Source organism: Typopeltis vanoorti, chromosome 22 (assembly GCF_054136105.1).
Source record: "Typopeltis vanoorti isolate ZY-2024b chromosome 22, IOZ_Tvanoo_1.0, whole genome shotgun sequence".
NCBI classification, from domain to species: domain Eukaryota; kingdom Metazoa; phylum Arthropoda; class Arachnida; order Uropygi; family Thelyphonidae; genus Typopeltis; species Typopeltis vanoorti.
In genome coordinates, this window is record NC_143570.1 from 97944 (window position 1) to 118406 (window position 20463).

Below are 20463 nucleotides of genomic sequence, written 5' to 3' on the forward strand. Positions count from 1 at the left end.
CGCCATCATCCACTTCAACACTCAATGCGACAAATTTCATTTATTTTTATTATTATTTTATTATTATTTTTATTTTATTATTATTTTTTATTATTATTATTTTTTATTATTATTTTTTATTCGTATTTTTATTTTTATTTCTATTTAAAATTTGAGACATCGATTCGGGAAGGTCATCTAGGAATTAACTAGATAACCCCACCCCGAATGAATGTCTCCAATTATCTATGAATGCCGTTCATTAAAAATCATATTTGTTAATAAATTATGTGAGTAATAAGAAAAAAAATATTAATTCAGAAATGATTTTCCTTCAAGTATCGGTCTATATGTAATTCAGCTGGAACGTTGCCAGTGGTGCTGTAAAATGTTCGTCATGACTTGATAGTAAATTGCAGTTTAAACCCCAGGGTAAGAGCATTAATGATGATCTAATGGCATTTTCATTCCAAACAGTTATATCAGGTGAGCTGCTTTTGTTCGAAATTTTAATGTCTTGCCAAAAATAAACACGTTACACCAAAATGATAAAAACCTTCCATTGTTATAAATTTCCATCTTGGTGGATCTTTTGTTCAAGTTGACATACCATTTCTGTTTTAGTTAGATCATCAATTAAAATTTGAGAGTAAGCACTTTCATTTATTTCTTTATTAGTTAAATTGCTTTGCAATATTTATTTAATGTACTTCAATTACTCATTCTAAAATCATATTGATTGTTTTCTATGCAGAGATTAATAATAATTGAAATGATTAATAATATACTGTGCGGATCGCAAGTACATTAATAAAGCAATTCAAGTCCTGGACTAATCCATTTAGCTGGAATAATTTTAACTTCGTTAACCAGCATTCATGTATTAGAACATAGGAAAGGCACGATATTATTATTTTTTTTTATCATCATTACTTTATACCTGTAGCAAGTTCAAGAATTCATCGTAGGAGGACACCACACAGTCCACCATCTCTATTACTTAATCCTCCATCTACACACAACGGCACTAACGCCATGTACCGCCTACCAGTATTTTTGTCTGTAAGTTGTGGGTTCTCTAGCCAATTTGCCTGTATGCGGGATCTAAAGCCCGAGTTTCAGGCAAGAAAAAAATTCTACTAACTCCGTATGAGATCAACTAACTCACTCTCTGTTGAAAAGGTCATATAAATATTATTTTCCTCACGGCGAAAATCGAGCTTTTTTCAGTCGAAGGGTGCAATGTTCCGTTGTTCTTTCAGTTGCGCCAGGTGCTATATATATATATACAGTACAAATCTCTCCTCTCTCTCTCTCTCTCTCTCTCGTCTCTCTCTCTCTCTCTCTCTCTCTCTCTCTCTCTCTCTCTCTCTCTCTCTCTCTCTCTCTCTCTCTCTCCTCCTAAAAACACTTCAATGCAATCACACTTATGTAACAACCTTCGATTACATCACGAAATCATCCACCAGAGGACTTACACTTTCCACAATCCTCCGAATGGCCAGTCCTGCACCATCTCCTCCTAAACTACCTCATTTGTTCAAAGACGCTCTACAGCAATGGAAAAACCCAGGACTTCATCACACACTCACAGGATCAACAGAATCAGCTGTACTTACAGAACCACTATTTGCGAACAGAAACATCACAAGTCTCACAACGGGCCAGCCTTTTCTTTTCCCTACATGGAACTGGACAGGAATAAGAGTCATAGGAGACCTCCTAACCCACACCCTAAAGTGGAAAGCATTCACAAGCCTACCAATGAAGAACCCAAAAACTGAAAAGCAATATCAACAGCCGCAAGCCTCCATTATAAAAGCCTATCCAGATATCGCTACACCTCAGGAAATCCGTATTCCTTCTAGAAACTGCTCGGGGCCAATATTTCATCTTGTACAATCTGAAACCTCACTTCCAGTTCTTCCCTCCAACTACAAGAAAATATACCACTTCCTCATGTCAGTGTCCCCATCCTCGCCCTTCTTATACTCAGCCTTAACACTCTCATCTACAAGGCTACATATACCACACAGTTTTCAGTGGGATCTACCATATAAATCAAAATGTGCCAAACCAGATTCCGATATACAGTGGAGACTATGGCACAACATCTTGCCAACTCCTTCTAAGCTCTACAAATTTCAGCTAACAGAAACGGATCTGTGTCTATTCTGTGACGTTTCAGGTACCTTGGAACACACATATCTGACCTGTCCCGCAAACAAAATGATAATCACCTATGCCCTGAATACTGCCTCGAGCACCTGTAACTACGCACACAGCCAAGAAGACTACTGGAATTTAGTCCACACAGAAGAAAACAGACACAGAACATGCAATTTCCTCTTCATCTGTGCTAAGGCCGTCATCTACAGCTTCTACCTAAAACAGACAAGAAGTAACCAGCACCCATCCATCACTGAAACTGCACAAACCCTCATATATATCCTCCGTCGGAAACTAAAAAGCAGGCTGATATTGGAACTTGAGCACTTCAAAGAAACAAGAACTGTCGCGAAACTCATAGAGGCGTGGAATCCGACTGGTACCCTCTTCTAGATTGACGACGACAATGTGCTTCATCTGAAAGATAACTCAAACTGAAACTGAACTGTAAATTTTTAATTCATTTGTTGCATTCTGTATTGTACATCCGAAAGGAAAATGTTTCTTTCTCTGAAATATACTTAAAAACTTATAATATATAATATGTAAATAGTCCTTGTTACCTATCGTGTAATGTTTATTTTAACAAGTTAAATAAAAAAAAATATTTTTTTGAGCGAAATAACGAATAGGAACAAGAAGCGTAAAGCATAACAATTGCAACACAACGTTTATCCAAACAATTAAAACAAGACCATCGCAGTTGTACGAGAGAAATGACATGCTGGTCCCTTCCAGCCTGCAAAGGGAGTGGAGGGAATAAGGACCTCGTGTTTCCCGAATACTCGATTAAAACTGCAGCTCTTCCTCACACGGAGAGGAAGAGCTGCTAACAGAGCTGAGCAACTTTTCACAGTTTCCTCAAGAAACTTCGGTTCTTCATAAAAGCTACTCACAGTATATGACTTCATTCCAGCGGCAGTGTAAATCAAATCACTCCAAATAATCCAGCATACAATGAGTACTCCATTAAATTAACCAATCTAATGTTAAATATCAAGCCAGCTAATTAAATAAATAATTATTTAATCGTCTCAAGAAACTAATTCAGTGCACTCATTGGTGTGCTATGGGTATTGTCATGCATTCGCTGACTGGTGGCGCTCTTCAGGCACAAATTTAAATATTCATATTAATGTATAGCCATAAGCTGAAGCTGAGCAGGAAGTCAAACTTACTTCAACTGATACAACAGCATCAACGAAGCTTATGGGAATGTAGTTATTGGAAATTACCTGCAATCATGTAATCATGTTTTATTTGGAAGACTCTGTGAGAGGTGCCTAAATATGATCATGCCCAAAGCGCATCAACTTCGCAGTTGCATCCACAAAATATTTTTTAATCTTACGACTTTTGAAGAAAACACTTTTAGCCATCAGCGAATTTCTATCAGTGTTTATGGGACATAAGGAAGCGTGTAATGATGGCTTCCCAGGTAGAATGGCAATATAAGTAATTATAAGTAATCAAATTCGTCCCCAAAATGCTAAGCTTTTAAAACTGGAATACTGACAACTTATCTCCATCATCAGTATAGACTGCAAAATAATATCCACAGTCATCGAACAGGATTAAACCCGCACTGGAGAAGATAGACAAATATCAAATCTATACCATCCTAACAGGTTTCTCTATAGTAATCTGTTATCATAAGAGATTGCTAGCATAAATATCGAAAGCATTTGCTTTGAACCGAAAGATAGCTTTGAAGGCATTGATCATCTTTATTTTCTAAACTGCCTATTTTCTACAACAAGGGAATAAAACCAAGCTATTCACTACTAAATGCTCTAAAAAGGGCAGCTTGTGTTTTTCTCCCATCCCGCCAACCCATAGCCTATGCCGATAATGTATGTCACTAATTCTCACATATACAAACAGGATATCAGCATATCAACTGTTTCAAGCAGCCTCAGAAACAACAAACAAAACTACTGACTGTCTGACGAAGGAAACAAAAATATCTTGTAATCTACCTAGGGAACACACAGGAAACGGAACATGCTAATCCAATACTTCAAGCTAACACTAGGAAAATGGACTACAGTCCGTTTGATAGATGCACCACTATATCTATCAGAGGAATAATCATCAACCAAATAACTGTTGGTTTCCTTCGGCATATACTAAAGTTCCCATTCTCTCCAGCGGGTCATAAAAACTACATTCAGAAATCTGTCGGTTTAAACTGAATAAACCCAACTCCAAAAATGGACAGGAAAGCAGCCCTTCTTTTCTGCATGGAGTTGTGGCGATGTGAAAGTCGTAAGGGATATCCTGTCTTCCCACCTCCATGATTCAAATGACACTTATCATATTCTCTAAAAGCTTTGAATGAGGAAACCAGTTGATATTCATTATCAAATTTGCGCTTCTAGCGCCATGCTAGAATTCACATCTGAAGCAAAACTTTGGCAAACCAAACCAGTAATGGAATACGCATTAATGCTTATATATATTTCTTGCAATCCGGTAATTAGATGTATGCAATACTAAACCAACGGACACAAAAAAGCAGCTTACCCATCTCAGTAGATATACTATCTCTAACTGAGGTCTTCCTTCCTGGAGCACAGCCATGAAACGCTTATGTATACGGAATGTAGCACACTGTTTCCCCCACTCCTCTCATGTTACACGAATTTAAGTCCTACTTGGCAGAGAATTTTTGCTTCTGTGACTAAACAGAACTGGTCGGCATGTCTACCCGGAATGTCTTGATCTCGGCAAAGTGGAGTTCTAACCTGTGGTTGTTTCTAATAAGAAGAATAACAGTAATGCCTAAACCTTGTCCATGTACATTCAAAACAAAAAACGTATCTCTTCATCACTTTTTTTTATTCGTATGGAGTTACCTCCCTTTTCCGCCCCCTTCCCTATTGAGGCGAGTTGAGCCCCTCATGGGGGGTTAAATATTTATGGCTGTAGATCCGTGTGTGTTCACGAGGCTGGTTTGCCTGCTTGCGGGATGAAAAACGCCAGATAAACTGGTGGAAAAACCCTACTGCCCGCGCCCAAGACCGGCTAACTTGGCTATGGCTGAGGAAGATCCTCAAATTCCTCACGTCTTCGACGGGAATCGAACCTAGGACACTCTTTCCCCAGTCATATGGTTGCGAAGCGCACAGCCACTAGTCTAACCGCGCGGACTCTTCAGCTCTGTGAACTTAATAAGCCGGCCTGGTTGGCCGAGTGGTTAGCCTATCCGCTCTTCAGTCAAAAGGCTGCGGGTACGAATCCCGCCGTAGACATGGATGTTTGTGATTGTATGTGAAAATACTAGTGGTGGTGGTTGGCGGTAGATGGCGTTGGTGTAGAATCTACACTGTTGATGAAGAAGGCAGTTGCGGTTGGTGGAGTGGTGGAGACGGAGAGTTGTAGAGTAGGTGCCCTTTCCTCGATGAGGCTTTGGACACCCTGAAGGTGTTACGTAATAATAATAATAATAAGATATTACTTTTACGTCTTATACACAAGAGCAAAGAGCACTTTTACTGAAATATGTAGATGACCATCTGCACATAGAAGATGAGAAGCTTTCTTCTTCATAATAACAACACTGCGTTGATGATAAACACTATCATCGTAAGATCATTGACTTCTTCCATCAATATTGGAATTAAAGATATTAATTCCTGACTACGTAAGGACAACAGCATCACAAATCCACTTCATCACTTAAATATTACCCTAAAAAGAGGGGGGGAATAGCCTTTACTGCATACAGAATAAACTACAATCATTCGGAAAAATGAATAATTATCCTAAAATTCTGATTTTGATTTTTTTCAATACTTTATTCAATCTCACAATCATTTAATAACTACCATATGACTGTGCCATCTCTATACATTGCACATATAAAGTTTTGCCGAAAGAAATCTCTGTAACGATGATGCACGTTGATATATACATAATATTGTATACTCTTTACATAATGTTGCTATTTTTAATAAATAAAATATATCTATAGCCCTCTCGTGAAACAATTTTGATTAAATCTTAGCTGTCGAAGAAGTGATTTGATAATGAAAATGATTTCAATAAAACCTTATCTGACAAGGTTCATATTAGACTCAAAATGGTTTCCCTTCCTTTCTTACACGCACGTAGTTATCTGGAAAAATTCTATTTCAGATTATCAACTAATGAGGTATTGTTGAGTTGGAAATCCTTCTCGGATCCTTAACATGTGACCTTACGATGTGACTTCTCAATGTGCGCACGGCATTAAAAACTACACCGAGCTATCTGTGCGGCCTCCGAAATTTGAAAAGGCTAGGTATCTCTTTGATATCATTTACGACTGAACATGGTTGCGTGACGTGATCTGATAATTCGCATTGTTTTTGTTACAATAAAGATATCAAAGACGAGTTTTGATACCCAGAGAGAAATCTTATTTTATCGGTGCAGAAAACAGTATTGATCCTGTATTACTGGTAACATTAATTACTGGCTTAAAAGATTTTATGATTCGTTACATCATAGAACAGTAACACCGTTCTGCTTAATTACATTGCCATATCGAAAACATGTGCAGTATAATGAAAACTGAAGAAAGGAGCCGCTACAATTTTTTTTTTCATTTAAGTGCAGTTTACATTCCTATATAATGAACATAATCACTGACCATCTCTATGACCATTTTTGCACAACCGTTGTTAACAATGAAATTCCATCTCTAAAGCGAAGTTTCTAAATATTAGCGAGGGAATTTATATACTCTGTGGAGGCCCTTTATTTTAGAGAATTGATCAGAGTTTCAAGGAATCATGTTAATGGAGCTAGAAAAGATGTTCCATGTTTTCCAGTTCTATCCTAAGTCACCTGGCTTAAGAAATAAACAGCTGAATGATGGCCGTTGTATCCTGTTAAGCAACATTCCACAGGACTTAATAAAAGCGACTCGGTATCGCACAATGTGAAGGCAATCATTGCTGAAGAGTCTAAGAAAGATTGCTTAAAAGAGCGTGTAGAAGTGATGCAAGGATTTGCTTTTTGGGAGACAAGAACTGTGAACTGTACTCGTATATGAATAAAAACATTGAAGCACGTTCTGTTTCGAGAAAGAAAATGAAAGAGAATGAGGGGATAAGCGGTAATAAACAGAAAGCTATCAAACTTGGTAACTCATAACCTGACAATAATATAGGTAAAAAGTCCATTGTAAACGAATATTTAGGTGTTAGCGGATGGTGTTCATGCTAAGGGATACTAGTTATGGAGCTAATTATGTAAAATTAAGTTCCTATTCTGCATGTATGTTTAAAAATTTCTGTATATATATAGAAGCACCAGGAATAAGGAGAGATGAGTTTTTTTGCATTGGTTAGTGCATCCTCACCAAACGTTATAGGCTTTAGTGAGACTTAGCTAAGAACAGATGACATAGCTATAGGGATAGAATGTGATGGATTTAGTATTTTCAGGGATGATAGACTAGACAGGACAGGAGTGAGGTATGCTGATAGCAGACGGATGCAGCCAACAAGAGTAGGAATCATTTGGGCAGATGGTGGTTCTTTTGGATCAGTCTAGTTTGAGGTTGAGGCTAGGGAGCCACAGAAATGATATGGAAGATTGCAATTTCAGACAGATTAGAAGGCAAAAAGACCACATAGCAGGAAGTAAATGGAATTTATACACTCTGAGTTAAATAATTACTTGAAGCAGATCGTGACGGAAGGAACTCTGAGCAATAGAGTGTTGGATATTCTTATAGGGTCATAAGACCCTGTAACAGGGTGGCTAGGTAAACTAGGGTGGCTATATTGCCATACATGATTAATGAAGCAGTATAATGACATATAGATCTTCAAGGGAAGGATGCTAACAGTGCATGGGGTCAAGGAGTATCTGGAGGAAGCAATATCACACTTTATACCAACGTTCAGGAGGATAAATCGGCAGAAACTGGATGGATGAGCTACATAAAAAGAATATTTTGTGGTGGTTATATAAGGAGAAAGGTGACAAACTGACTCATAAGCAGTATAATAATCAGGCAAGAAAGGTGACCAGCATGGTAGGGAAGGCAAAATTAGATTTTGAGAAGAAATTAGCGTCGAGCAAGCAAAAGGAAATCCCGAGGAGTTTTTCGTTATGTGGCAAATAGGAGGAAGAATGACTGTGGAAAGATAACTTTAATAAGTGCAGTGGTAGAGAGGAACAGAGGCAGAAGAAAGTGTTGAACTACGGAGCAACCATTTTGCAGGGGCATATAATCAAAGTGCGGATATTGTTATGGGATATCGGATATTGTTATTGAATTGAATGGGATATCGGCTCACGTTTTACAGCCTACTCAACAGCCTTTGACTAGGCTGCTTAATTCAAGTCTCAGCTCTGGAAAAGAACAAGAGAGTAGAAAGAGGGCAAGATAATTCCTTTGAGTATCTCAGGAGTGTGATAAAAGTACTGCAACGTTGGGCAAAAATAGAATTGATGAATGGGTAGATAAGAATATGATACTCTATGAGGGACAACATGACTTTGTGAAGGGTCAGTCATGAGGGGACTTAGTAAGCTACTATTTTTTTTATAATAGAGGGACAGCTCAGTTTATATAAAGGGGTATAGCTACACGATGATCCTACTGAATTTTGCAATGGTGTTTGACAGAATACCACATGGAACTCTGTTACTCAAATAGCAACAAACGGGGATGGATATCAAAATGGTGATATGGATAAAAGGGTGGTTGATGGACAGATACCAAAAAAAGGAGTTTATAGAGCAGCAACGTCCAGAAGAATGTAGGTGAATAATGGTGTGTGTGCTGCAGGACTCTGCGTTTGTACCATTGATGTTTAATTTGTACATAAATGATATAAGAAATAATTTGAAGGGAGATATTCAGTTGTTTGCTGATGACGTAAATTTCGGGGATGACATTTAGTCAAGATGAAGTACAGAGTTTGCAGGATGATTTAAATTGGCTAACAGAGCAAAACATAATGAATGTCAATTTAATATGAAGAGCATAAAGTTTTGCATTTTGGTTTACTAAGATTATGGGAGTTGTGTACTACATTCAGGGAACTATACTCCAGGAAATTAATGAATCCACTGATTTCGGGGTGGTAATAGATACACAGTTGAAGTTTAGAGGGCATATTACTAAAGTAGTCACAGTAGCTCTCAAGATTACTTGGTTATTGAAGGACACAATAACAAGCAGAGATAAGGGAGTTATCATTCCTCTTTATAAGGCATTAATGCGACTACATATGGATCAGTATGCTCAGATTTGATCACCTGGGTTTCTTGGGTATGAGGAAGTGGTTGATTGTAGATTGAGGATTTGTGATTTGAAAATTTGGTTGATAAGCGGAAAAGGAGGAATATGCTAGAAACATTTAAGTTACTTAAAGGATTTTATAGAATACAGGATTGGGCAGGAGAAATATTTTAGCACTTGGATAGAGGGGGGGGGGACAGAAAAAGCGGTCATCCCTGGAAGTTTGGTAAAAGTGAAGTTTTTCGCTTTGAGTGGTGAATGGGGGGAGTTACCTGAGTCATTTGTGAATGCTTTGTCTGCGAATAGTTTCTAGGAGAGATACGATACATATTGTGTTAATAGTTTGTGTCTCCTAATGAGACTTCGGATTCCATGGAGATCCCCGTACAACAATAAGAATAATCCTTCCTTAGAAGTTTTTTATACTTCCTTTTAGTTTTTTAAAAACATTGCAATTTCAGGGCTGAATTTCAATTTGGAATTTATTTCATTTACAGATAGGATAGAGAGAAAGCAGGAGGATTTGAGATTGTGTTACTAATTAGTCAAAATTAAATTTTACAAAAATTTCCGGATAATAATAATTCGTTACCTTGGGACTAATACGTAGACTTTGGCGAGATTGGTTTAGCTTTCATAGTTAAGATGTTTAAGATGTTTGTAAGAAATTAATTACTAAATTAGAAACTTCCTAAAGCACATTAACTAGGGACAAGAAAGGAAATAAAGAATTATATTCATATTTTGCAAAATCTAAAGTGAAGAAATAAAAATACGAATCGCACCTCTTGACGACAACCAAAAAAATATTATTGAAAAACCAAGCGAGATAGAAAATGTAATAAATATTTTTTCTCTTACATACCGGCGATAATAGATACTGGTTATAAAGCAGAGCTAATTTATACAAGCAATGAAGTAGAAGAATAAAATATCTAAAAAAATTGCAAGTGTTTTGTTGTTATGTTCCATCGAGTCGTTTTCGGCCCTGGTGATTCCATGAGCATACCTTCTCTATTCAGATCTGTCCCTGGCCACATCTTTCAGAATTTCCAAGCGCATTCTAGTTGCTTCTTTAACTCCATCCACCCATCTAATTCTTGGTCTTCTTCTTCTCCTACTTCCATCAACTTTAGCAAGCATCATCATCTTCTCCAGACTGTCATTTGCTCGCATAACTTGTCCGAGGTATTACAATTTTTGCTTGATGATCATAGTTTCGAGGAAGCAATCTGGCTTTATTCTGTCTATCACTGATTTATTGGTTTGCTTTGCAGTCCATGGTATTCTTCTCATGGTAATCGTCTTCAAATCCATAATTCAAATGTATCTGTCTTTCTTCTTTCACTCTTTCTCAGGATCTAACTTTCACATCCATACAGTACCACAGGGAATACCATTGCTCTCACGATTCTGATTTTTGTTGTGAGGCTAATATCTTTATCTTTAAAGATATTGCTTAAATTTGTCATTGCTTTCTTTCCGAGTAACAATCTTCTTCTAACTTCTTCAGTACAATAACCATCTTGATTAATTCGGGATCCTAGGAGACAAAATGGAAGCAGTTAACACAAAATTGTTAACTGCTTCCATTTTCTCCCCATCTACTTCAAAATCATTAAGTTCACATGTTGCCATAACTTTTGTCTTTTTGAGGTTAAGTTTGAGACCATATTTACCACTTTCTTCTTTAACTTTCATAATAAGTTCCTCCAAATCTTCTTTGCCTTCTGCTAGCAAGGTGGTATCATCTGCGTACTTGAAATTATTAATATTTCTTCCGCCAATTTTAATTCCAACTGAAGACTCCTTCAGCCCTGCCATTCTTAAAATGTATTCGCTGTACAAGTTAAACAGGTACGGAGATAAAATACATCCTTGTCGCATCCCTTTACCTATTGTGAAATTCTCAGCTTTTCCAAGATCTGTTCGGACAGTAGCTTCTTGTTCATAATAATTGCAAGTGAAATTTAATAAATTGCCAGACGTACACTGGATATATTTCATCATGCTGCTTCAAGGAGACAGTCATATCATTAAATGGAAAATGAGAATTCCATTGGATTTACGGGAAGATCTACTTGACCGGAGAAATCCAAATGATACTTCAGTTCACAAAGTGAAAATGGAAAGGTGATATAGACTAGTTCATTTAACATGAATGAGTACACGATGAAGTTGATTGGGACATTTACATGGATATTTTGATGTGACTAAAATTATAAGCGAATTGTACCACAGTTTTATTAAGGATGCCATTTTTTTTAACAAACTTAGTATAACAAAATAGTTAAATTAAAAAAAAAAACAGTTTTGATGTGATATAGTTATGAACTTTGTAAGTCATTCACTACCCTACCTCATTATTATCTTATTCACGAATTAGGAAATGCAGCATTATGGATAAAGGAAGGAGGTAATTAAGAGAAAAAGCAGAGTAGTATTGAATGGAATCGTCTCCGATTGGCCACGTGTAGCCAATTCCATAGGGATAACCATTAGATCGACAGTCTTAAATTATATCAATGACATTGACCATGGAATTAAAGTTTTAATATCTAAATCTGCAGAGACGACAATAAAGTGGTAATGATTAACAAAGAAGAAAAGGGCAATTGCTTCAGGCAGGCTTAAAAAGGATACTTCATTTTTCTAAGAAATTAGCAGCTTACATTTAGCGCTTTTGGCATTTTGCACATTTAGCAGCTTACGGTCCGTTTGAGTAGCAAAAATTAACGAGATAAGCTAGTTATGATTAAGTATAAATTCACAATAGTGGAATATGAAAAGTACCTGGAAATAGTAGTGCAGTGCAATCTGAAATTTTCTAAACCATGTAGTAATTACCGCCAGGATTGCAAATGAAACTCTTTTATTAATTTGCAAGAACTTTGCTACTCATTAAGAGTACCATTCAAGTTTGGAGTCCCAGCCATAGCAATTATATTAATTATATGTTCGTACAACAGAGAGCAATGGGATTGATGGAATGATTGTCTATTCTTATGAAAGAAAGATTTTATAGATAGCAAACCTCAGAGTTCAATTTTATAGGTTTCTGGGTTGAAAACCTTGTGGAGAAGGTGTAATAGACGAGATTTCATTGAAATCTATCAAAATGAAAAAAAGGTTTCCCCAGGAGTATCGCGTATTAGGTCCCTAGGTCAGGTTAAAGACAATGTTATATTAAGAAAGAGTAGTAAACCACTGGAATAAACTTACAGAAAATATTGTAATAATAAACACCTTAAACCAGTTCAAGGAAGCCAGGATTATTGGACAATGATTTAGTATAACTCGTATATCTTGCAGAGTTTATCTATATACAATAGTTTTATTGGAAATTATGATTTTATGTACTTCGACGCAGCACTTTGCTCTCGAAAGTAATTGCTAATAGTTGTGCGAGACCATCGAAAGCAATCTGCTCTTGAAGGTTGTATTTTTGTACTTTTCGATGCTATATAAGTTGTGCTTCCTTGCGCCAAATTTTATACTGATAATCACGTTTGAAGAGAATGATCACATTTGGGCTTGGTTTATGTTGGAGAATTTTTTGGCCTCATAAACGTGGATTATTTGACGCCACTGGCTCTTTTCTAGGACCATGGTGAGCATATCATCGACGGATCTGTACGATAGAAGGAAGATTCGCCTTGTTTATGATACACTGGTTTCCATGAATTAAGGAACGAAGAAAAATCACGATAACTCATAAACTGCATAATGAATTTTTATTCAATTCGGTGAAAAGCAGTATGATATGAGAAAAGAAACATCCACAAAAATGGTAAATAAATAGTTTCATTCAGTAACAAATGGGTACCTGAAGACAATGGTCAAAATGAGATTGTCAAGGGTCTCAATAAGGATTGTGGTACCTCTTACAAAGCGATGTTTCATACTGTTTATAATGGTGTCCAGGAGCTCAGTTGGTAATAACAACCATTGTTCCTGCAAAGCTCTCCTAAATCCCTCAACTCTTATTTGGAGGGGGGGATAGACCAGCAACAGTTCTACTTAGAGCATTCGAGACATGCTTAATATAATGTCTCGAAACCTGGCTGACCAATCTATACGAACGCTAGTCTCTTCTTGAAGATATTGGTCCACGAACTTCGCTCGATCAATATCGAGCGAAGTTCGTGGACTAAACGAATCTTACCTAAACAACCCGCATACGGACGAATATGGAGGTCCATGACTTCATCTCAATAAGTAGTAGGATTCATGGTTCCGTTAGGAAGCACATACAGGTCGGTACGTCCACTCAACGAGATGCCTCCTCAAACCATCACAGCACCTCCACCATAAGTGTCCCTTTCACAGATATTAGAGGGATGATAACGTTTTCCTGATTCTCTCCAGATCAGTAACTTCCTGGAATCGCTTTATAAACAGCAACACTGAACTAGTCTTGGGTCCAGTTCACGTAGAGCCCAGCCAGTTTCAAACGTTCTTTCTTGCGACTTGGGGATATGGACAAGCAGATTTGCCTGCATACAGGCCACTTTCCTGAAGCCGTCCGCGCACAATGGAAGCAGATAGCAATGTTCCTGTAGCCGATGCGAGGAAATATCGTAGTAGTAGTAGTGATTTGTGGTAGCACTCCTGTTTCGGAGAGCTACCACATCGGAGATATCGGTCAACCACTGCAGTTGTAGTCAAGTAGTCTTCCTTCACTGTATCTCTAGGATTTGATTATTGGAATTGGTTCCAGAGTCTGTGAACTTCAGAACGACTCACGTGCAACTATCTGGCTACCTGTCACTTTGGCCAGCTTCTAGTCTTATGATAACTCGCCACCTAAATTCATCGGCTAAATGATGTCTTGAAAGCCATATCCAAGAATTTTGCTATCGCGAAATTTCGTCTTTCGGCTCCAAAACGCCCGCTTTTATGCCGTGGCTCATTTACATATGCCGCTGACAGCGCCACTCATTTGTATACAATACCCAGACTGAACATCACCTTTTTACATAATGTACCTTACTTTCAGATGTTTTTATTTTCTCCCTGCATTATCGCAATTGTTTTATTTGTTCCTTAATTTATGGAAACTAATGTATTTACTTAATAATTTATTCACCGGCCTGGTTGGCCAAATGGTTAGCGCATCCGTTCTCCACCGAAAAGGCTGTGGGTTCGAATCCCGCCGTGGGCATGGTGTTTGTGATTGTCTGTGAAATTACTAATGGTGGTGGTGGGCGGTAGATGGCGCTGATGTAGTTGCAGTTCTTTGTAGTTGGTGGATTGAGTGGTTGAGACAGAGAGTTGTAGAGTAAGTACCCTCTCTCGATGAGTCTATGGATTCCCTGGAGGGGTAATGTAATAATAATAATAATTTACTTTCATTTATCTGCTGCACCGTTCACAAGTTTCGCAAAAACTTACACTGTTGTTATCTACTATCCTTACGCACAATCCCAGTCATTATTATGCTAGTGTTATCGCTACTTTACATTCGCTTACAATGTCTGTAACGCAGAATTATTATTATTATTACGGGCGACTCATCGAGAGAGGCCCTAAACATCATATCAAGAAAAACTATTCGGCATTCGCACAGTATCTATCCACCAATACATTCGTACAATGTATTGGTGGATAGGGAGTTGAAGTTTAGGGGCACACAGCAAAAGTGGCTAAATCAGATCATTTGGTTACTGAAGAATACTTTGACGAGCAGAGATAAGCAAGTCATTGTTCCTCTTTATCGAGTCTTGATAAGATGCCATCTTGACTACTGTGCCCAAATATGGGCCCCCTGGGTTTCTTCTTGATGGGGAGGAGGTAGAGAGGATCCAGAGGAGAGTGACCAAGATGATAGCTAGTCTATGGAACGAACCTCACAAGAACAGATTGAAGATCTATGGGTTACAGAAATTGGTCGATAGGCGGAAAAGGTGTGATATGATTAAGACATTCGATTTACTGAAGGGTTTTTACAAGATTAATTCAGAGGAAATTTTTCAGAACAGGTCTGGTGATGGGAGAACTAGGGGCCATCCATGGAAACTGAGCAAGAGTGTAGTTAGAAAGGGTGTTAGAACTAGGTTTTTTACTTGGAGAGTGGTGAACGAATGGAATAAGCTGCCAGAGTTTGTTGTGGGTGCCATGACTGTGAATGAGTTCAAAGCAAAGTATGACACCCACAACAAACTCTGGCAGCTTATTCCATTCGTTCACCACTCTCCAAGTAAAAAACCTAGTTCTAACACCCTTTCTAACTACACTCTTGCTCAGTTTCCATGGATGGCCCCTAGTTCTCCCATCACCAGACCTGTTCTGAAAAATTTCCTCTGAATTAATCTTGTAAAAACCCTTCAGTAAATCGAATGTCTTAATCATATCACACCTTTTCCGCCTATCGACCAATATCTGTAACCCATAGATCTTCAATCTGTTCTTGTGAGGTTCGTTCCATAGACTAGCTATCATCTTGGTCACTCTCCTCTGGATCCTCTCTACCTCCTCCCCATCAAGAAGAAACCCAGGGGGCCCATATTTGGGCACAGTAGTCAAGATGGCATCTTATCAAGACTCGATAAAGAGGAACAATGACTTGCTTATCTCTGCTCGTCAAAGTATTCTTCAGTAACCAAATGATCTGATTTAGCCACTTTTGCTGTGTGCCCCTAAACTTCAACTCCCTATCCACCAATACATTGAAATCTCTGGCTTCGTCAACCTCCTGGATTACAGTTCCACCAATGTGATATACTGCTGCTAATTTTTTCACCCCATAATGCGTAACCTTACACTTTGCTACATTAAACTGACATCCATTCTCATTAGCCCAGACTGCCAATCTATCAAAATCATCCTGCAAAATTTTGACACCATGGGCATTCACTATTGCTCTACCCAACTTTGCATCATCAGCAAACAAATCAACAGTTCCTCTCAGATCCTTTCCCATATCATTAATGAACAAATTAAATAGCACTGGTCCAAGAACAGAACCCTGCGGCACACCAACAGGCCTTCTTTTGGGCTCCACTCCTGAATAAACTACTCTCTGATATCTCTCTATCAAACACCCTCCTATCCATCTCACCAACCGTATATCCATCCCCATGTGCTGCAGTTTACTGATTGCTGGTAAAATTTGAAGCAATTCTCCCAGATCCAACTTTTATTGAAAGTTTTTCACCTTTCGGGCGTAGAAGAACACCAGCGCCTCCATTAATCATATTGGCGTCTTACGATCCATCGGTATAACAAATAACCTTTGGAGGATGAACGAAGGTTGATAATATTTAGTCCTTTTTCTTTGAGCATTTCTTTTGATTCTTTTTTTTTTTTTGTACAGAGTTTGGTAAAGTTTAGATTTATGGAGGTAAAGGGCTGGAAAATGGAGGTTCTTTGTTTGTGTGGATATTTAGCTGATCAAGATCTATTTCCTTCCTGATAGTGTCATCATATTGTAAAGTTGATGATTTGTGAAGTCTGCATTTTTGATTCCAATGTTCATAAGTGTTTAGGGAGATATGATCGCTTTGGTAGCTTCTGATATTATTTATGAATTTTATGGTGGCAAATTTTCTTCTGTCCTCCAGCAGGTCGAACCCACATTCCTGTTGGGCTCTGATGTTGTTAGTGGATGAGACTGCACTAGTGATAATCTTGAATGCTTTTGCTTGTATTTTGTCTAATTTTTTCTTTACCGATGAGGCCGTAGGTGATCAGATAGATGCTGAATATTCCATTATTGGTCTTATTAGTGTAGTATAAGTAGTTTTGAGGATTTTTGGCTTTGCGCCCCAAATTTGTTCCACAAAGCCTTTTCGGTATATTTACTTTTTTTAGAGCTCTGTTGGAAGTGTTAGAGATGTGTTGTGCAAATCGTAATTCCTGATCAAGCGTAATATCAACGTATTTTGGATTTGTGACTTTTTCAATTAGCTTGTTGTTGATCATGACTTTGGGATTTTAGGAATGTCTATTTTTCCTGTCTGACAAAACAAAACTGCTTAGTTTTGTTTTGTCAGGGTTGATTTTGAGTTTAAGTTCATCTGACCATTTTTCTAATCCTCTCATGGATTTGTCTAGAATCTCTCTGATTCTTTGATTATAGTACTAGTGTGCCAGATGGCTATATCATCTGCGTCGCAAACTAATTTTGTGTCTTCTGTAAGGTAGGGATGAATGTTATTGACATATAAAAGGAATAGTAAGGGACTGAGTACTGAACCCTGGGGAACTCCAGCCCAAGTTCTCTGCTCTCTTGATATTGCTGCATTGATTCTAATTGCTGCATTGATTCTAACCTTGATCTTTCTTCCTCTAATGAAATCAGCAATCCAGATTAAAGCGTTTCCTCTAATTCCAACATCATGTACTGTTCGTATTAATTTTTTGATCCAAACACGATCGAAAGCAGCAGCAGTCATATCAAGGAATATGGCAGTTGTCTTTTTTGTTAGTTTTTCCTGAAATTAGTCTATTATTGTTTGGCAGAAGTGAAATAATTGATCTTTTGTCGAGTGACGGGCTCTATAGGCAGTTTGATAGTAGTTAATGTTCTTATTTTTTGTTAGCCAGTGCATGAGCCTGGAGTGTATGATTCTTTCAGTAATTTTACAGAGTATGCTAGTTAATGTGATAGGCCTATAGCTTTGACATTCTGCAGCAATTTTGTGAGGTTTCAGGATGGGTAGAATAACTCATTTTTTCCATTCTTTTGGAAGTTTGCCTGTTCGCCAAGAGGTATTGAGAATGTCCAGAAGTTGTTCTTTTGCGTTTTCGCCAAGATGTTTGACCATGTGACCAAAGAAAAGATCATTACCAGGAGATTTATTAGGTGCAGTTTTCTCGATGGTATTCCATGTGGTATCCTGTGAAAGGCCTTGGCAAGGTCCAGTGGTATCACTGTAAATCCATTTCCCTTATGCAGTTCAGCTGTCACTGTATTATAAAACGTGAGCAAGTTACTGAGGGATGATCTACCCTTCACAAAACCATGTTATCCCCCATACAATATCCCATTTTCATCTATCCATTTCTGTAATTTGTTCTTGACTAATATCTACAAAACCTTCACAACGATTCCTGATATGCTGATCGGTCGGTAATTTGCAACAGCAGTCTTGGAACCTCCGTTATGCAATGGAACTATCTTCCCCTCTTTCCACTCCTTTGGACTAACTCAGAGCTGAGACTTAAACTAAACAATATGGTCAAGGGAACTGACAATTCCTTTGCTGCTTTACGTAAGATTCGAGCTGGTATACCATCCAATCCCACAGATGTATTTACATTACGGTTCTGTAATATACTATTCACCTCCATTTCATTCACTTCAATTCCTGTATCAGCCATTCGTTCTCTCATTCCTGCAATATCACAGCCTGGGTGATATACTCTTGCAAAGTGTTCGCTTTGTAATTCTACTATTTCATCTGATTCAGTTACCTCCCTGCCATCGGCATTCCTTAGAATCATTTTGCCCTATACATTTCTTCTTTTACTTGCAGCATATCGAAAGAACTGTTTGGGATTCACTTAGCTTGCATTGCTAATTTACTTTCATAATCTGTTTTAGCTTGTCTTATCACACTAGTTACCCTTCTGGCCTGTGCTTTTGTACTGTTCGTGTGCCTGCAAGTCACCTTTCTCCTTCAATATCATCCACAGCTGTTTCTTTTTTTGCAGCTCAAGCTTAATGGTGTTATTCATCCATTTAACTCCCACTTGATTTACTCTCCGGACTCTAGGTATGCAGTCAGCCATTATCTCCCTCAAATGCTTCTTAACCACTTCCCATGCACTATCAACATCCGGCCCTTGCAGTTTAACATGACCATGGTAATTCCACATTTATCCCTGTCTTAATTGAAAATTCCACGCATTTAGCGACTTATACTATATGATCCTTATACACCTTATACCTTATGATCACTCTCACCAATTGGTGGCAATATGGTCATATTCATAATGGTCAATTTCTCAGATGAAATTACTAGGTCAATCCCTACTATATTCCATTACATGCCGTCTCAGGTAGTTATCCCTTAGTAACTGCATAAAATCCATTTCCTTCCTCCCATTTGTCCTCTCCTCCCTCCATTCAATGTTACCATAGTTGAAATCCCCCATAATAATTACCTGTCCTCCACTCATTGAGTCTATTTGCCTATGCATACTGTCTCCATCATCTGTTCCTTCGCCTGGTCTAGCAGCACCAAACTGTAAATTTTGTTTTGCTGACCTCAATCTCACACCAGATAGCCTCAAATGTGCTATTTTCACTATCCTGAAATTGAACTTCTATTCTCTTTTGCTGCAGTTTGTCAGCTGTCATCAATAACACTATACCACTATACCCCTCACATTCTATCCCACTAATGCCAATAACCTGTGGCCAGGACGAATTAACCAAGGCCAAAAATTCCTCCTTCTTAGTCCTAATACTCCTGGCATTATTGTACATAAAGTGCAGAAGTCCCCTAGCGTCACCCCTATTTTGATCTTATACTAACTATCCCATTTTGGTTTGTTATCCTTCGTCCTAACTCAGGCATTTTACACACATTCTTACACTCAATTGCCTCACTGATGCCTGCATGTCCACTGAACAGCATCCCCACCCTCCCTAAAAGCTCTAGTGTCCCTGATTCTGCACATCCACTTTCACTTCATTCAGCAACAAATTTTCCAGTCTCCGAACACATGAACAATATGATCATTAAGAACCTTCATTCGTTCCCAACTTTCTCTGAATGAATTTGTTATTCTATTAATGAGTAATATTAGACATTTTTAGCCATTAATATATCTGGTTAGTCTTTCTCTCAATGCCTAATACTAATAAAAAATGTTTTTTTTTTATCCATCACTTGATCGAGCGTGTTTGTTTACTATACAGCGCAAGGTAAAGCACTCGATTTTTCTGAGTAAAAATTTCAACAGGCTTTTGAATATGTTTTGAAATAAGTATGCAGTGGATGGAAATATCGGATAGTCTTTCAAATTCTTTTCTTGATTAATGACTTTTTTGAGTCTAAATTTAATCTATCTTTCTCCCTCTACATTTTGTCAACATGTTTACTGTCTAGTTGCACAAT

General features: G+C 37.9%; 1 protein-coding gene across 2 annotated transcripts in view; it reads left to right on the plus strand.

Annotated features, from left to right (window-relative positions):
- The window catches only part of LOC150094093 (calcium/calmodulin-dependent protein kinase kinase 1-like), a 349079-nt gene that overhangs the window by 28937 nt on the left and 299679 nt on the right, over positions 1-20463 (plus strand). For both annotated transcript variants that reach the window (XM_090412062.1, XM_090412063.1), the window contains exon 2: positions 319-465. In XM_090412062.1, coding sequence (XP_090268188.1) covers positions 435-465 — 31 coding nt within the window. In that variant the 5' untranslated portion in view covers positions 319-434. The remainder of the gene's footprint in view (positions 1-318; positions 466-20463) is intronic.